The sequence below is a fragment of the Apus apus genome, chromosome 7 (genome assembly GCF_020740795.1).
Source record: "Apus apus isolate bApuApu2 chromosome 7, bApuApu2.pri.cur, whole genome shotgun sequence".
NCBI classification, from domain to species: Eukaryota; Metazoa; Chordata; class Aves; order Apodiformes; family Apodidae; genus Apus; species Apus apus.
In genome coordinates this window covers 6,818,312-6,835,511 of record NC_067288.1, presented here as the reverse complement: position 1 = coordinate 6,835,511, position 17,200 = coordinate 6,818,312, and the positions used below count along the sequence as shown (strand labels likewise).

General features: G+C 40.1%; 1 protein-coding gene across 1 annotated transcript in view; it reads right to left on the bottom strand.

Moving 5' to 3' along the window:
• TEDC1 (tubulin epsilon and delta complex 1) overlaps positions 1-17,200 on the bottom strand; it is a 72,727-nt gene that overhangs the window by 41,892 nt on the left and 13,635 nt on the right. The window contains exons 4-5 of the mRNA XM_051625148.1: positions 9,494-9,664; positions 3,217-3,315 (exon numbers count right to left, since the gene is read on the bottom strand). Coding sequence (XP_051481108.1) covers positions 3,217-3,315; positions 9,494-9,664 — 270 coding nt within the window. The remainder of the gene's footprint in view (positions 1-3,216; positions 3,316-9,493; positions 9,665-17,200) is intronic.

Genomic DNA, 17,200 nt, shown 5'->3' with positions numbered 1-17,200 from the left:
AATACAGTGGGGACTTGTGACTCACAGCCACACACATATACAACCACAGCCAAGCCAAACTGCAGGAACAGTTGGAATCTTGATCATGGCTCCACTAGAGAAATGAAGTAATTAAAACTATTAGGCTTGGAAAAGTTCCAGCTCTATGAATCTGACAAAGACATTTACAACGATAAAAGAATAATAATGTCCAGTAAAATCCCTGTACATAAGAGCACTATAAGAGTTTTATAGTCAGAAATTCAAGGGAAGAACATTTTAAACAAGTTAACATGCAACTTATATAGAAAAGTAGTAGCATGACTTTTCCATTTCATAAACTGAAGTTTAACTTCACAGCTGTCTGTACCCTATCATATCCTTCCTGTCAGACTAAAAATCTTTTGTTTTACTGCAGGTCAGAGATACGGGATATTTTTGATGAAAATTAACTCTAGGCTTCAATAAAAACAGCCCTATATCCCTTCTGTGATAGCTAATTTTTGATACTTTGATCCACTTTGCATTTCTACCCTTTGAAAAAGGCCTAACATGAGAAGGAATTAACACCATTCACCAACAGGGATGCATAACAGTAAGACATATTGACATGCTTGCTCTTTTTATTGATCTATGCAGCAGGTTGTTATTTGAGGTAACATTAACAGACATGTCACACCACTTAGAGAAAAAATTATTTCACAGTTTTTGGAAAAAACATTTGGCAGGGAGCTGCCATCTGCACCAAGATTAGAAAACCAAGCTATTCAAATATGCATAATTTACTTAATCTTATCAAGATATTTGAACATTACAGGCTTTTTATTACATTTTCCAAAGAAGTATCACTTAGCATAAGTAGTATTATATCCATCTGGAAAACTGACACTTGAAACAAACTTGCCTTTTCAAGTCCATACCACCTTGTTACATTGGCCTCTTCATACATGCTGAGCATATGACTTCTGGAAGTTGCTTTTGGGAAATGAGACTAAGGGGAGAAAAAAAACTATACAGACTGCTCAAATGATGACAAGAAGAATTTTAAGTCTCTCAAAAACATGTATCCTGAAGTGTTTTGATGATTCCTGCAATTTTTCCTCTTTATTTTAGAATCAGGCCCAAGAGAGGAGCTTAGAGGAACCCCTTTTCTTGAATAAGTTCAAGAGCTTCAAGGAGTTAAGAATTTCACAGCTGATTATGCTGACAAACAGCTCCAATTTTGGACCAGTCCAAGCAGTTAGTGACATAAAAGAATTTCCAACACACGTGCATTGGCGTTGGAGCCTATTTGAGATCACACCTGTTGGAGCCCAGGTACTGGAGATGGGGACTGCAGCCACTCATACTTTATTTGAAAACAAAACAAAACAACAACAAAAAAACATCTTCTGCCACCCTGCTTCTGTCTCTCTCAGTGATCACTCTTGTTTTGAAGGGGCAACCCTTTGCTGTTTAAACCTCGGAAAGGTGGAATGAAGGTTTCAGATTTTAACTAAATAACATAGCTGTTCACCAAACCTTCTTGATTACAGCACTTGACCTAACCACAACGTTTAAAATACAAAAAAAGATTCTTTCCACTTTATCCTGAGCCTCCCCTGAACAGCACACCTGAAGCAGACATCAAGGAAAGGGACCAGTGTGCAAGAAAGAAAACCCTAGCATGATTAATTAATAGCGCAGTCAAAACCAAATAGGCTTTATTAGAGTATCATTATGCTTTACTGTAACAGATCAGTGACTCATTCAGGGTAAGGCTTTGGAAAAAAGTAATTGCGAAGTCCTTCTGCACAGCCTGGAAGTTTCTAGTTCAAGCCCACCAGACCTTTTTGGACACTTGCTAAGCTCTGGAAAACTATAAAGCACAGGCTTCATAGGACTGTGCTGCTGTGTGTTCTGAGCTGCTGAGCAAAGCATAGGAGGGGAACTGTGAAGCAGAAACGAAATTGCAAGCTGGCTTAGCCATTTGCTCTAGAAAAACAAGAGTTTTTCTGGAAAATCTTCTAAATAGCTGAACTAAGGGGCTGGATGTGAACTATTCACCCAAGGAATGTTCAGTAATGAAACACTACCGTGCATTTTACTTTAGTCTTATGTTAAAACCCCATCTCCCATCTTCAAATCTACTTTTCTGAATTTCTTTGTGTGCAATATTTACAATGCCCACTTCTCATCTTAAGGTAGCAGCAGAAAGAATATCTTCTTTGAGCAAACAGATTTGGACAGGCTACAGAAATTTGCCAAATATATTGGTTTTGTTAGGGCTGAGCTTAAATTTAAACTCTGTTTCAGTTTCACATAGAATGAACTTTTACAAACTGCTTTGTAAAACAAATGTATTATGTTGTATTAAAACAAGTGATTGTACTACCTCAAGTAATTAACTGAAACATCTATGATAACAGTATTTGAGAGCAGAAGAAATATATACTTAAGGGTAAAACAGTACATTAGGAAAATGATGGCCTAGAATGTTCCATCTTAATACATAAGGAAACACCTTTTTACTGTGAGGATGACTGAGCACAAAGCAGGTCAGCCAGAGAAGCTGTAGAGTCTCCATCCTTGGAGATATTCAAAAGCCATCTGGACATGGCCATGGGCAGCCCACTCTAAGATGATTCTGCCTGAGAAGGGGTGTTGGACCAGGTGATTTCCAGAGGTCCTTTCCAATCTCAACCATTCTATGCTTCTAAAATTTTTCTCAAAATAAAGCCCCTTACTACCATCCAAAAAGGTAGCCAACTTGTATAATTTGTGAAACTAAGGAACACTAACATCAGATGTGCTTTTCCTCTCCTGGAGGAATAAATCAGAGCTCTCCCTGTTCTCACTGACAACCCAGTCAGGCAGGGTCACAGGTGGATACTTTGCCTGGCTGGCCCAGATGTGGTTATTGGTAGCACACAACAGCCGTCAGCCATCTGATCTACAATGTTTTATTCTACAAGCCTTTTTATCAGTGGCACTGTCAATCAGGTCTCTCCCCACTCTCCATCTACCAGTTTTTGTAAAACTTAGCCTAATAGATACCTTTGTGTCTATGTTCTATCAAACTGGAAGAAGCCATTTGGTGGGTACAAGTTCTAAGTGAGGAAACTGACAGTTCAACATATAACCCTTTACTTACGCTGGAAATCAAGTTAAAAACATGTTACAAGGAGTGTAGTCTTCTGATGAATGATGGCTGTGTAACACACACTAAGCATTCAAGAATAACAGGAGAAGCATTACCTGCTTGTAGTTCTCTGGCTGTCTAATGAGATCTGTTTCTGTGACAGAAAAATGTCCAAGAATCTGGTCCATATGGGAGCCGCTAGTGAATAAATGGATCTGGAATAGATTAAAATTAAGATACTTGTCAGCACAAGGTCCAGATCATTAACATGATTAGCTATCATCTAGGAATGGGGATGTGAACCAGGGGTTACAAGCCCATTCCTAATGGACAAGTACAAATGTAACTACTAACGCCACTGCATTACTCAAACAGCCTGCAGGAAATGATGATCGTGCACCACAACCATCTCACAGAATGGTCCATCCCATAGTTACTAGAACCACATGGAGGAATTGCTACTGCTGTTTCCACAGTAAAACGGAAAGATTTCTCATCCTGTCTTAAAAGTTTTTTTTCCTCCCACTACACACACTCTCTTGTGCATAGCATGAAAGGAGAAACCATTTACAGTCAGCAGAATTCATAACAGAGGCAAAGGATACCCTTAGAATAATTTATTTCTTCCTTTAAAACAGAACATGCTAGGTAGTTATAGCAAGTTTCTCTTCTGCCGCTGTATCTTGTTGGCTTTCACTTACTGTGCTGGTGATGGTAGTAGCATCAATTACTTGACGACGAAGCTTCCCAAGTTAGTCAAGGGAACAATAAAAAGCAATTCCTCCTATTCAGAGCTGATCCCTTTGTTACTGGAATAACTGCAACTGCCAAACAAGATCGCAGCGCACATTTGTCAGACAACGCTCATATTTCATTAATCTTTCTGCCAGAAGACAGATAATGTTTCCTGCTTTTCCTCCTTTATTCTAATATGAATTTTATCATACACTTGGGTATTGACAACTATTTTAAAGTCAACAGGCACTGGGTAATTATCAACTTTTCCCTGAAACTTCAGAATATTTTAGCGTTCCTTTCCCAAAACACGCTTCTGGTGACAACCATCTGTCACATGTGCAGAGCTATGTGGGTTTAAAAATAAAAGAGCACCTCCCCACACAATGTTCTTCCTTTCTACTTGCCACTCCTCTCCCTGCTGCATTCTTGTGTAACTCTGGCTGCCAAACCTTTGGGCCTCCAGCCCCAGGGATGAAGTTCAGCCCCTCTTCAAAAGTATGTTGCAGCAGCAGCACTGGCTAAAGCCCAAAACAAATACTCTAAAGCTGAAACAACAGAGGAATAAGGTGTTCCCCTGAGACGAGACTAGATGGATGCTGGAATAATCCAGTATTGGGATATTCACAATCTGTTACTGATAACCACAACATATTGAAGATGAAAACAGGCTTAAAGAGAGCAAAAATACCCAGGTAAAAGGAGGCAGCGAGAGGGTGAGAGACAGAGCACATATGGTTGTTGCGTCGTGGCACTGAGGTGGAGGCAGGTCTGATTTAACCTTACACAAACCTTTGCATCAGACTACAGGCACAGCCCCCCACTGAGCATCATTCTGGGGAGTTTTCAGTACCAGCTTCTAAACACCCCGGAGGTTAGACACCCAGCAGGGTGTCACCTAAGAGAAGATGAAAAGGGGGCTTTTTCATAGTTCACACACATTTGCATGAGAGGAAAAACATCTACTGCATTTAAGAATACGCTATTGAGATCTAATAGCAATTCACTTTAGGAGAAAATAAAGATTTTTCCAATTAAATATCTCAAGACAAAAAAGATAATTAACAGAGAGTAACCTGGTAGATTCTTCATGCCAAGACACAGATGCATCTAACAACTGCAGTTTACCTCACTCGTAAATTACTGACAGTGAGGTAATCACCCAGAACCAGTCTCTCCCCTCTGTTATTCAGAGATCAAGACTTTGTCCTTGTCCCTTTACTCTTTTACTACAAAATAAGATATACAGATATGACCAATCCACTGTAATATATCTTATTTTATATTGTTTATCTTAGAGGAGGCACAAGAAACTACTCAGTTCACAGGAGATATTTCCTAGTGCTGCTCTGCATTCTTACTGACAGAATACAACTCTTGCTCTTAAAGTTTGCAAGCATATTACAACATTGTTGTCATTTTACCATTATCTGATAATGCCAATTATGTTAAACACTTCTTCTATCACTAAGAATTTCATTTAATGTAATTTTATTTCTACTAACCTATACACATAGTCTACAATCAGATGTTCACCTGCTTAACAAAACTGACCTCTGAACCCAACCTAACCCTCCCCTACTTCAGCTGCAGTTTCTGTCCTAGTCTTTTAGTGGATGGAAACCCCAACAGGAAATCCATCAGCTTTGCAGGAACTCACTTGTTGGGCTATTCCTTTTCACACTCTGATTGTGGCACGGTGCGTTTAACAGATCCAGAAAAACAGTATCAGTTTCAAACTACACAGGTTCCTACCAGTTCTGAAACTATGCAAGGCTTCTCACTCACATTTTTTCAGGCAAACTGGTAATTCAAAGTCTAACTAAAAACAGCTGGTCTCCCCTATGAATTCAATAGGGATCAAAAACCAGACAGAAAGATATTCCTCTGGCACTTGACAGAAAGAGGAAGAAACAGAACACAAGGCACCAAGAGATGTGCTTTAGCACAGTAATTTATCCTTCATGCTTCCATTTATTTGAAGGCATATCAGGTAAATATGTACTACTGAGAATTTTAAGGGAATTATAACGGTATTACTATACTTTCAAAGCAGACCAACCTGTCCACATTGAGAAGCCATTATAATGTTATTCAACAGCTCACAGCCTCAGGCTACAAAATTCCTCAGCAACAGAGAGGTTGAGATTTCCCTGAGGAAGTCTTCCTCCTACAGCAGGACATGCACGTGTCTGTAAGCTTCAACATGCCTTCTGGGAGCTGAAGTCACTGAAAAGCAGCTCAACAGAAAAATGAGCAAAGAGAAACAGCCAGACAGACCATCTAACAAGCAACTCCCAGCACATGACCAACTGCAGCTCCAGGCAGACCTCTCTCTTCAGTAACCTACTCGTTACTACTGAACTTCGTATCATCAAACTTAACCTGGCTGCAACCAGGCCAGAGCAGATAGAGGCCCCAGCAATCAGTTTCAGTTCATTTGTGTATCTTAGAGAAAGAACAGCAATTTATTTTTGACTGTTTCCTGCTCATACTTCCCCCTCCTACTGCTCCCTTGCCCTTTCTTCAGACAGTACTATTTCATTAAGACACGAGTCACCACTTCTAACCTGAAAGTATATGTCCCTGATCACCCAATCAATTCAGAATTTTTTCACAAAATCATAGAAACATAAAAGACCTTTGGAGGCCTTTATTCCTACCTCCTGGTCTCACAAGGACTATCACCAACACCAGTTTGTGGCTTTGTGTATATGAGCCTTGGAAGCCACTTAGGATGGAGATAATTCCACATCTTAGGTGACCTGCTGCCCATCATCCCAGAGAAGCTTTTTCTAATATGCCTGAACCTTCCAAGCTGTAATCCATGGCTCCTTCCCCTTCTGGTACTGGTAAGAGAAAACGCAGATTCTTCTTTGTAACTACCATCCTGGTAACTACCCATCAAACAGCTGAAAGCAGCTACTCTGTGAGCTCTCCCTCCATCTTCACTCCACCAAAGCAAACAAGTCCAACTCTCTCAACGTTTCCTTGGAGGTCGTGTCCAACTTAGCTAGTCCTTGACTATCTTGCTGGATAGTCTGTGCACAATTCTTACTTCCAATAGCAATATTCATATTTAAAGTGGAAAAGCAGTCATCTCCTGAATAAGAACATATTTTCCAAGTGTGATGCGTTTTTCTCAGAAAGCCTCAAATAGAGAAGATGGCATTTTACAGTCTGAGTCACAAAATGAAATCTGTGGCAGTGTCGCCACTACTTGGCAAAAATTATAGCTCATGATCAGCAGCAAATAAGACTGTTCCACAGTTGAGATACATAACCTGTGAAGTTATTAAACAGAGCGACTAAAAGCCATAATTATCTGTAAAAGCCATAATCCTCTGTAAATCTGTCAGCATAATTAAAAAACATAACACTCATTAGCCTTTTGCATACTGTGTTTGTGGTTTATATGAGAAAAGCAGCAGCTCATACAGGGGTCATATTGGGTCAGTTCAGTCTTGTAACACATAGCAGAGTAGCTTAAAAGTTTTAAAATTAATGCAGTAGCACAGCCAAAAATTCTCTTTAAAGAGTCAGGAAATCCCAATTATTGTTTATGCAGCTGTTAAATTGTGTGTTTTATTTTGTGTCACTGTAAATGTTAACATTAACATGGCACTGTAACAAAGTCCCTTCCAAAGTCACTTTTACCTTCCAATTTTCCTGCTTTTAATTCAGACTAACATACAAATCAGAGCACTGCACTTTATTACAGCTCTGAACAGAACTCTCACAGTTGCACATACATAATTCAGCATGCATGTCAGTGTGCAATCACATACACAGGAGCTGGAATCCAGTCTATACTCCTATGCATACACCCATGATGGCAGCCCTCTCCATACACTGCAGAACATAGTCTGATCATGGGAATCATCACCAACACTGCCTATTGCTTTCAATTTAGTTCAGTGATGACTGCTGGAGAGGGCAGTAATGGCAGCCTTGGGAAACTGGATGAACAGAGAAACATTCTTCCTTCTGCTTATTCTTCGAGATTCTGGAAATCGTGGTCCAGGAAACTGCAGCATAACTAACCTGTCTCTTATATTTGACTGTAGCAGTCCTAACTTTAGCAAACATTTTTCCTTGGATAGCCACAGGGCTAAAATGTCCAACTTTATTTCAAAGTACAATCCCCTCTCAGTAAGTTTAGCACGTTGTGCAACCAGCATATCTCCATTATTTCAGTGCCTGAGCTGCAACATTAAAAGTATCTCTGTTGGTAGGCAAGGCACCAGGTTTGACCTGCTCTTAATTCTTCCCTGTCTCATTAACTGCAAGGTGAGGTATTGAAGCTGCTTAATGGTTTGTTACTGCCAAGTACTACATAAATCAGAGTGCTGATAATGAGTTATGGAGATACTTGCCTCATCTATTATAACAACCAGCATCCCTTAAACAGAGGTAGCTTATCAAGGGGAGAAGATGCCAATCATTTCATTTGCTTTTTATATCACTAAGCCACCTCTCCCAATAGCATCACTCTCTGTAATCTCAGTGCAAAAGCCAAGGACTGCACCTGCACTTACAGTGAATTGCTGCCTTCATTCCCAGATCAGGAAAGCACGGTCACAGCGGGCAATGAGAAGCAAAAGGTTATTTTAGATGCTGCACACACAGCACCTGATCTTTCCCTAGGGCTGTGAATCAGACATCTTCCCTAGCAATCAATTCATGTAAAGAACAAAATGTAACCTCATTACAGTTTTCAGCATTGCTCTGTCAGACACAGGATTAAAGCCAAGAAGGCATCTTCATTCAAAACCCTCTTCTTCCGATTCTGACAACTTTCTGATAGATGTTGTTCTTTGAGGACAAATTTCTCAAACTGTTCCTAGCCTCAAAGAGGTCTCCTGTGAAGGTTCTGGGTACAATACAAAGTGGCTCCACATAAGTTACCTGAAGTCATATGAAAGGATAAAGGGGATCTAGGGAAAACATGTCTGAATAACTTTTAGGACTATCTTTAGAGCCCTTTTTTTTTTATTTCCCTCTGTCATCACCATTCCTGTCAACTTCAGGACTGCAGGCTGTTTCCATCCTAAGCAGACATGATGCTCCCAGGTGGCTGCAATTTTCAGACAGGCATATAAACATTATTCAAAAATGGGAGCATAACTGGAATCTTAGCAATGTAGAGACCACTCTTGATTCCTGGTTTAAAAGCAAGTAGATTTTGTGTTCTGCTCAGCTGTTTCCTGGTACTTCAGAAAGGAAAACTGCATTTTATTTTGCTACTAGTATTTCCAACATCCATGCTCAGTATTTTCAAACCACGTTTCTGATGAACTTATAGCTCTGGATCACTAGTTCTTGTCTTTGGACACCAGAATGCTCTGACTTGCTTCTACCAGGCGTTTTCTGAGAAAAAAGGACACAGCCTGTGGCTGCAGAAGTGACTAATGTGTCAGCCTGTAAGAAAGACTTTTCTACAACAATTTTGACAATTTTACAAATGCTGTACGTACTTCATTTTCTCACCGTTCTATCCTGCTGGGGAAACATGAGGGTATTTATACTTAACAGTAATTCACTCTTACCTACAGAAAACGCAGAACTAGCAAACAAGAATAACTTGCACATTTAGCACTAGCTGACAAGGCTTGTAAATAATAAACAATGCCATAGTGAGTCAGAAGAACCATTTACCTTGTGCAAAAGTTTGCATTGCTCTTGGTGCTGAGCATGCAAACTCCGCCACTGGAACCTCAGCCTTCCGTTTAACCACTGAAGGTATCGAACATCTACCCCGTCTTCTAGTCCATATTCAGGTGCTGTTTCATTTGTACCTTCCTGGCTGCTAAGCAGATCATCTTCACACTACAAGCAGAAGAGAACACCAAAATGTTTCAAGTTAGTGTCAACACTTCCACATCATTCAGTAGTGAAGAACATACAAGGCAAATAGGCCAAAGAAGAAGAAAATCCCCAAAAAACAAAGTTCCAGCAGTAGAGAGAAACTGTAATATTTTAGAATACAGAACTGGGAACAGCCTAAACATGTACTGAAACCTGGAAGAAGTAACAGCTTCTCAGCACTGACACGGTGAGCTGCCTCCTCCTTTTCCAAACCCAGGAAGACAGTGTTGCTGAGACGGCAAGCATGTTCTCTACCCAGATGGGAAAAAGAAACCACATTTTGACTAGACTCTAATAAGTCAAAGAACATGAAGAACAGACTTAGCTACTCCAGTGTCTTCCCAAAAGTGTTGCAGACTGTATTCGGTGACCCCATTTTGTAAATCAATGCCTTAAAATAGGAATGAAATTGTGGGCCTGTGCTTACCCAGCTACCCACCTTCTTTATTTTTTCCATTCAGCCTTTCCCTTCTTACAGGATAGAGGAAAAGAAGCAATCATCCAGCTGATATTGGCCAGGAATCCACAGAGGCACTCCCAGCTACAGTTGTACCACCTGTCTGGCCTTGTTTTGCCTTTCTCTAGATTAACTGGGAAAAAAGGGAAAAGCTAAGACCTTGCTTTTGTACATCTTGTCCCGCTTCCCCTTCTGCTGCAGGAAAACCAAAAAACACATTCACCACCTTAATCTTCTTAGTGAAATTTCTCCTTGGCTAATGGCATAAAGCAAACAAGATATTTCTGTCATATCTCTTTCCCAAGGAACATGGAGGGAACTCTCACCTCCCCCAGCCCCTAGCACAAAGAGATCATTCACATTTACAAACAAATCTCTCTTTCTGTTTTCAGCTAAGACTATTGTAGATTGCAAATTAAAAAGGGAGGAACACATGGATTGTTATACTTCTGATGCCAGTAACACCACTTAGAGTAAGGATGAGCTGTCAACTTCATCCAGGAAGTACATACAATAAACACAATCCATAATTCCATTTTTTTTTTTCACTCCAGCAGATCATAAGTAGAATAAATAACATACAACTGTGAAGGCCTGGTTATTCAGACTGGGCGTTTACCAGCTTAGTGTGTCCCAGTTGTTGGATTCTCTACATTTCTTTAAAGAGAAAATTTAAAAAGCCTGCTTGAAACATGACTGCTTTCAAGAAAACACTTAATCTCATATTTGGACTCATAGACCTTGATGGTATTTAAACATATGTGCTTTCCTGTTTCACTGACTTCCATGTTCAATAAAATCTTACAAAGATTCCATTGCCAGGCAAAGCATGAATGTAATTCCAATTTGGATCCTGAACTAAAAATGCAAACTGTAAAATGAACAGTTTAATCTCATCCTAAATGCAGATTTCAGCAGAAGTGTATCTATAGCCGTGATCAGATAACCCCCTAATACTTGTTTTAACCTAAATATCACCTCAGTTGAGGCCTCTAACACAATAAGTGTTCATATTATTTATAAGCACAAAAATGCTGTACAGTTCACATAACAAAATGTAACAGGATTACAGGATTTTTTTTTTTCCCTTTGCTCTGTGGCAAAGATAAATACACACTATAAATCACAGGGGCACAGGGTTGGTAAAGGCCTTCTCCTTTTAAAGGCACAGATCCATCTTAAAAAAAAAAAAAAAGATACAGTATCTCCTCTATGACAACTGTGATGTCCCTCTTTTTCCTCTGACACCTTCAGCCCCCTGCCCCTAAATCTAAATGCCCTATGTCCTAAGGCACTGCAGTCCTAGCTAAGTACTTTCATGGTTCAAACTGTCTTGCCCCCAGCAGGAGAGGTTTCTGAACTATGAAACCATACAGATATGATTTCCAGGTTGTCCATAAACATGATGAGCAATTGGACATTAGTCACTACAGGAGAGAAAATGCACACATAAACAACATTAAAACACTTCACATAAGCACCCATTAAGCCACAAGGCTGAACACAGACTTTGGATTCCATAATATACAGCTCAACTCCAACTTTCCTGGCTAGAGGTTTCAGAGTAGCACAAATACTGCTCCCCTGCAGATTTGTTTCAGGAAAGAATGGCATTAGACTCGATTGCTTTGGCACTACAGTGACAAACACCATGCAGAGCTAATGTTATTGTAGCAACCTGCCTTATTAATATTAAAATAAGGAGGCCAGCCAATGCATTTTTTAACAGGATGTCTCTATTATTTATTTCACAAACTGTGCAAAAAATTTACTTTTGCTATGAAATACTTAGCCTGGCATAAAGTAAACAAGGTAAAAAATAAAAAAGGTCTTGCATATTATACTGTGACCTCAATTTCAAGTGCTGTCTTTGCAATCTAAGACTATTTACTGGTCTCCCAGTAGGAGGAAAAAAAAAAACAAAAAAAACCACCACTGAAATCCCAGCCCAAGCTAGATCCCTTGCATCAGATATCCCTGTGAATTTATCTCACCTATGCAGCATTACAGGTACACACCTACATTCACTTCTGAGATACAGAAGTGCATATTACTTAGTCAAAGTCATAAAGGGAGCAGACAAGGCAACTTCCCAGGGATCTCAATGGCCTCACCACACTTAGAACATTCCACAGCAGCTCTGGAAGAGATAATTTCACAGCCACTTACCAGAGCGGCTTTTTGCTTGTAAACTGTTGGCTGAGAATAATGTTTCTCTTTGATTCTGTTTCAGAGAAAGGAGGCACATGGATTCTAGCTACAGACTGGTGCCACAGGCTTGCAGCACAAAAGCCCCATCAGCACATATCGATATCCTCACTGCAGTGTCAGAGTCTTTCCCCATTACACTGGTGGTATCAGAGCTCATATTGTTGACCAGAGCAGTGTGGACTTGACAGAGCACCTGTGATTAGTGTAACTTAAGCAGAAGCTAGAATGAAGCCTCTCAATTCCATTCCCACTGTAACTCAACCCAACCGAACTTTTCTTCCACAGAGCTCAAGGTCCTGCTGTTAGAAGATCTCAATATGCATTCATTGGCAAGACTCAGAAAAACAAGCACAAGCCTGACGAAGATGACATGCATCTATCTACATGAAGTTTCTTCAAGTCAATTCCCGAACTGCCACACTACGAGCACTTCAGCAGAGCTCAGACTCGGTTCTCCTGTGTTAAAAGATCCAGACAAATAATCAGATGAACCCCACAATAAATATACATTCTAGGACAGCATGCATCACTATCCCAACAAAGGTAGCTCTCAAACTACAAAACCTACCCCAAGCTCATAAATCCTTCTTGGGCGTAGTCAGAGCTAAATGCAGTTTATGTCCTAAGATTATATATTTAAAATATTTGCAAGGCTGCCTGAAATTCAGTCTCCAACCCCATGAGTTTTGCCCTAAACATTCCTCCCTAGGCTATTTAAAGTCCAATTGTTATGTAAAAAGATGCCAGCTCATTCTTCAAAATGTGTGAATGCATTTATGGTTAGACAACACAGCATGTGCAAAAAGAGCCAGCACAGTCTTCATGGCACAAGAGATCAACGGATATAAAAGTACTTAAGAGAAAATAAGGAATGGGGGAAAGGAGAATGTGAAAAAAAAAAAGTCATGGGGTTATATCAGTTTTCATGCACATTCCATACATCTGAGCAAACAACTTGTATGCAACTTGCTTAGAGAGATATTAAAGATTAAGAAGTTTCAACTTTTATAGCAGAAGTAAAGCTTTTTGTTTGTTTGTTTGAAATACAAAGCAATTCCATGGTATTGGAAATTGGAGCGCAGGTCTACCAAGAGTGGATGGAGATTAATTAAGTACATCATCATATAAATAGTTCACCAAAGAAGAGCATAAAGATGTGTTTGTAGACATGTGGGAAGGGAGCGTTTTTTGCAGTATTAGCTCCCTTTGAGGATTTTAGTGACTTGGTATGCAGCTGACCTTGCTCTGTTCATATACTTTGAATTAAATAAACTCTTTAAAGCAAAATTCCTTGCAGATTCAGTGCAGATGTTACAATACACTACAAGCAGGGCTGGGAAGAAAACTCTTCATTGTGCAACCTCATCACACTTTTACATTTTCAGTACTTTCCAATTCCTATAGGTATCTTAATGCTTATAAATTCTTACCTTAATAAATGCACTATGGTCTGTTCACACAATGGACTATGCTGCCTGCATTGCTGTAAAAACAAGGTTATGGCAGAGCTCATTCCCTGAGAGATGCTCTTTCCTGACTAAGAGCTGCCATCTGTTGGTAAAGGAGGGAGCCTGGCCACCACCAGCTCATTCCCAGCATGGGGTGTGTGGCTCTTCCCCAAACAACTTCCAAGTCCCTCCAAGCACCAGCTTTCTGCTTCCACATTTGGACAGTTAGCAAACAGCTTGCTGGTCTTCCCATGGAGAAGCAGCCCTACTGGATAACCCTACATGGATATATGCATTAAGTCAACTCCCTGACATTAATCTTTCAGCAGAGCAAAATGAAGCAACTGCCATTGGAAACCTCCAGTGCACACTCCCAACCAACTGCTTCCTTGCACCTGAGTTAATCTGGATCTAGACAGAAAACATTTACTCTCACATACTACTTAAATCTTAACTACACTAAGCAGACAGCCTGGTATCACAAAGGTGGGAAGGAGCATATTTAGGTTCCTCACTGCAAGACTCAGGAAAGGCAAAGCAATCACATAAATCAAGCCAATAAAGTGCTTCTGCAGCTCCTACTGAGTGCTCCTTTCAAGCCGCTCATAATTCAGACAATGGTTTTGATGTGACACAACATATGTTAACCCAGGTAATTACTGATCTTTAAACAGAGCATAATTTTTTTTAAAAAAAACTAAACACCATAGCCAGAAATAATAGTATCAGACATGCTTTCTTAATTCATACAGCCGTATATCTATCTGCAGGAGGGGAAAATGTGAAAAGGAACAATTTGAACAGACGAATGTGAAAGGGACAAGGCTATTTTAATTAATGGCATCATCAACAACACTAATTGGATTTCCTACTACACAAGGTAGGATCCAGATTAGACACATGCATAGACAGATAGATGGTGTAAGAACCCACTCCCACATGATGCACATACCAATTAAAATCCAGATGTTTGCACAGAATAATGTTTTCCACAAACCTAAGTGCTCACAGTGTAGAAGTTATGCTCAGAGTATTCAGCAATTTTTAAAAAAGTAAACCCCTGTGTTTCCACAAGACCTTTTAGCTTTTAAATTTCTAAGCCTTTTTTAAAAATTGCTACTCACAACACTCCCAAGAGCTCACTCTTGGCAAAGAGTGAAAAGGAGAAGGTGCTGAGGGAAAGACATAAAATGTGAACACAGCTCCTACCCATTCCTGCCTTATTCAAACAAGCCTGTCTGGCAGTAGCCACAGGCCTGTGGCACTAGAACAAGTCAACTCCTTATCCCATCCCTCCTCACTCACAACTCTTAAGGTTACTTAAGAGCTTTGCTATACAGCCAAAGCACTATGCCTTTAAAAAGAGCACAGCAGCACTGCCTAATCTTTGGAGCTCCAAGGTTTTAAAATAACATTTAAATACCAAAGCTCACTGCATCAGGTATCCAGACACAACATGGAAACCAAATATACTAAAACAAACACGTGGCAGGGTAGACCTTAACTCAGAGTACTGTATTTTGCAGGGCTCAAGAAATGGAATATAGATACTGCCTTACAGTGCGTTTCCTCTGCCTGCAGCTGCAGCCCTGCTTGCCCACATCCATTTTGCTCCACTGTGGCAAGCTGCTGGGCAAGGGACAACCAGTGAAGAGAGAAAGATGCAGCATACTGTGTCAGCAGCAGATTTGGAGCAAGAGGCCAACAGGAGAAGAAAAAATAACTGCCATCCAGGGGAGGAGAGGCAAAGCTCTGCCATATGTAGAAGACCTACCATGCCCTTCTTTGCACACTCCTTTTATCCTGCAGAGGAAAAAGTGCTGCATTTCAAAAGATCCTCCAATGGGAGTTAAGTTCCGATTACTTAAAGTGGGACACCAAAAGCAGAGGATGCTGTCATTTACACCCAAAAAGCTGTAGAACAAAGATAATCAAAAGGTATCAAAGGTACCGGCTGCTTCCTTCCACTGGAGGGCAGAAGAGGCCCTAAAACATCTTAAAGTCACTCGATTTCACAACAGACAAGAACGGAGCTCCCTACGCAGGACTTCAGCCAAGTACCGAGTGCCAGTTTGATCATGCTAAGCTTTCTTATTAGCATGCTAGTCCTCATCTTCCTGTCCTCAGGTGAAAGCTCAAGGGACTCCAATGCCTGTTGGTAGAATCCCATCCAGAACACATCAGCAGTAACATCAGGTTCAAGAAATTTTCCATTTGAAATTCAGACATTACCAGAGAAACAGCAGATTCAATAAATTATAAGCCTGATAATTTCAGACTCCTCTTGGAGAGCATTTTACCTTGACATGCTGTTTAAAATAAGCAAACAAAAACAAAAACAATAATAATAATAATAATAATAATAATAACAACAACAACAACAACAATAACCCCCTCTTAAAAAATGTATTCACCATTCCAGGCAAAAATAAATGTTGTTAATGACACATTTTCCAGTACACTACAGGAAGTGTGTTTTTCACTGGGAAAAAGGTTCCATGGCAAGTCCAAAGCATGGAATTAAAAACCACAAAAAGGTCAGAAGGGATAGCATGTATATAATGCACATGCAGAATGACAGGGAGACAGTTTCAGCTATCACTTGTAACTTGTGCTTTAACACACACACAAAAACGTGCATTTCAAGATTCCAAACTGAAATGTGCTCCAGCTCTTGTATGGCAAAAATACATTATTGATTTAATCATTTCTGACCACAAAATATGTCTAAGCCTACAGGCAATATCAGTAACTTAAAGACAAAAATTCACACTTCAGGGTCCCATAGTTACCTACTCAGCAAGGTACTTCACAAAGTACAAAAGGCAGAAGAGCAGAATTCAAGCATGTTTCTCCCTTAACTTCTGGTAGAAGCCTACAGGGTGGGCAAAGCAGAACTGCTTGCTGGCAAAAATGAGAGGGAAATTCTGCAAGACAAACTCTAAGGACCCTGTGTCTTCTGTTTAGGTTTCAGGGACAGCTTTTTTAAAAGTGTTCCTCAGCAGCTACTGAATATGGCAACAATAGCAGGAAGAAAAAAAAAAAAGGCCAAAAAGATAAAACAGTGAGAGTTACTAGGAAGACAGGAGGACAAAGAGAATAGAAGTGTAAGAACAGGGTAAGGGAGGGAAATAAAAAAATGAAAGCTGACAGACTAATATAGCCCCTAAACACCTGAAAAGTGATTATGCTTCTGAGCCAAAATCAACAGGTTCATAAAATTCCCTCCTCCACCCCCACCAGAATAAGAGGAGGGGGAGGAACCTCAGAAAATTCGTACTTACTGACACCAGTGCCAAAGGTTTCCTGGTTTTCTGCTGAGGGGGAACATCGAGCTTGGCTGCTGCATTAACACTCTCCTCTAATAACATGGTTTATGGA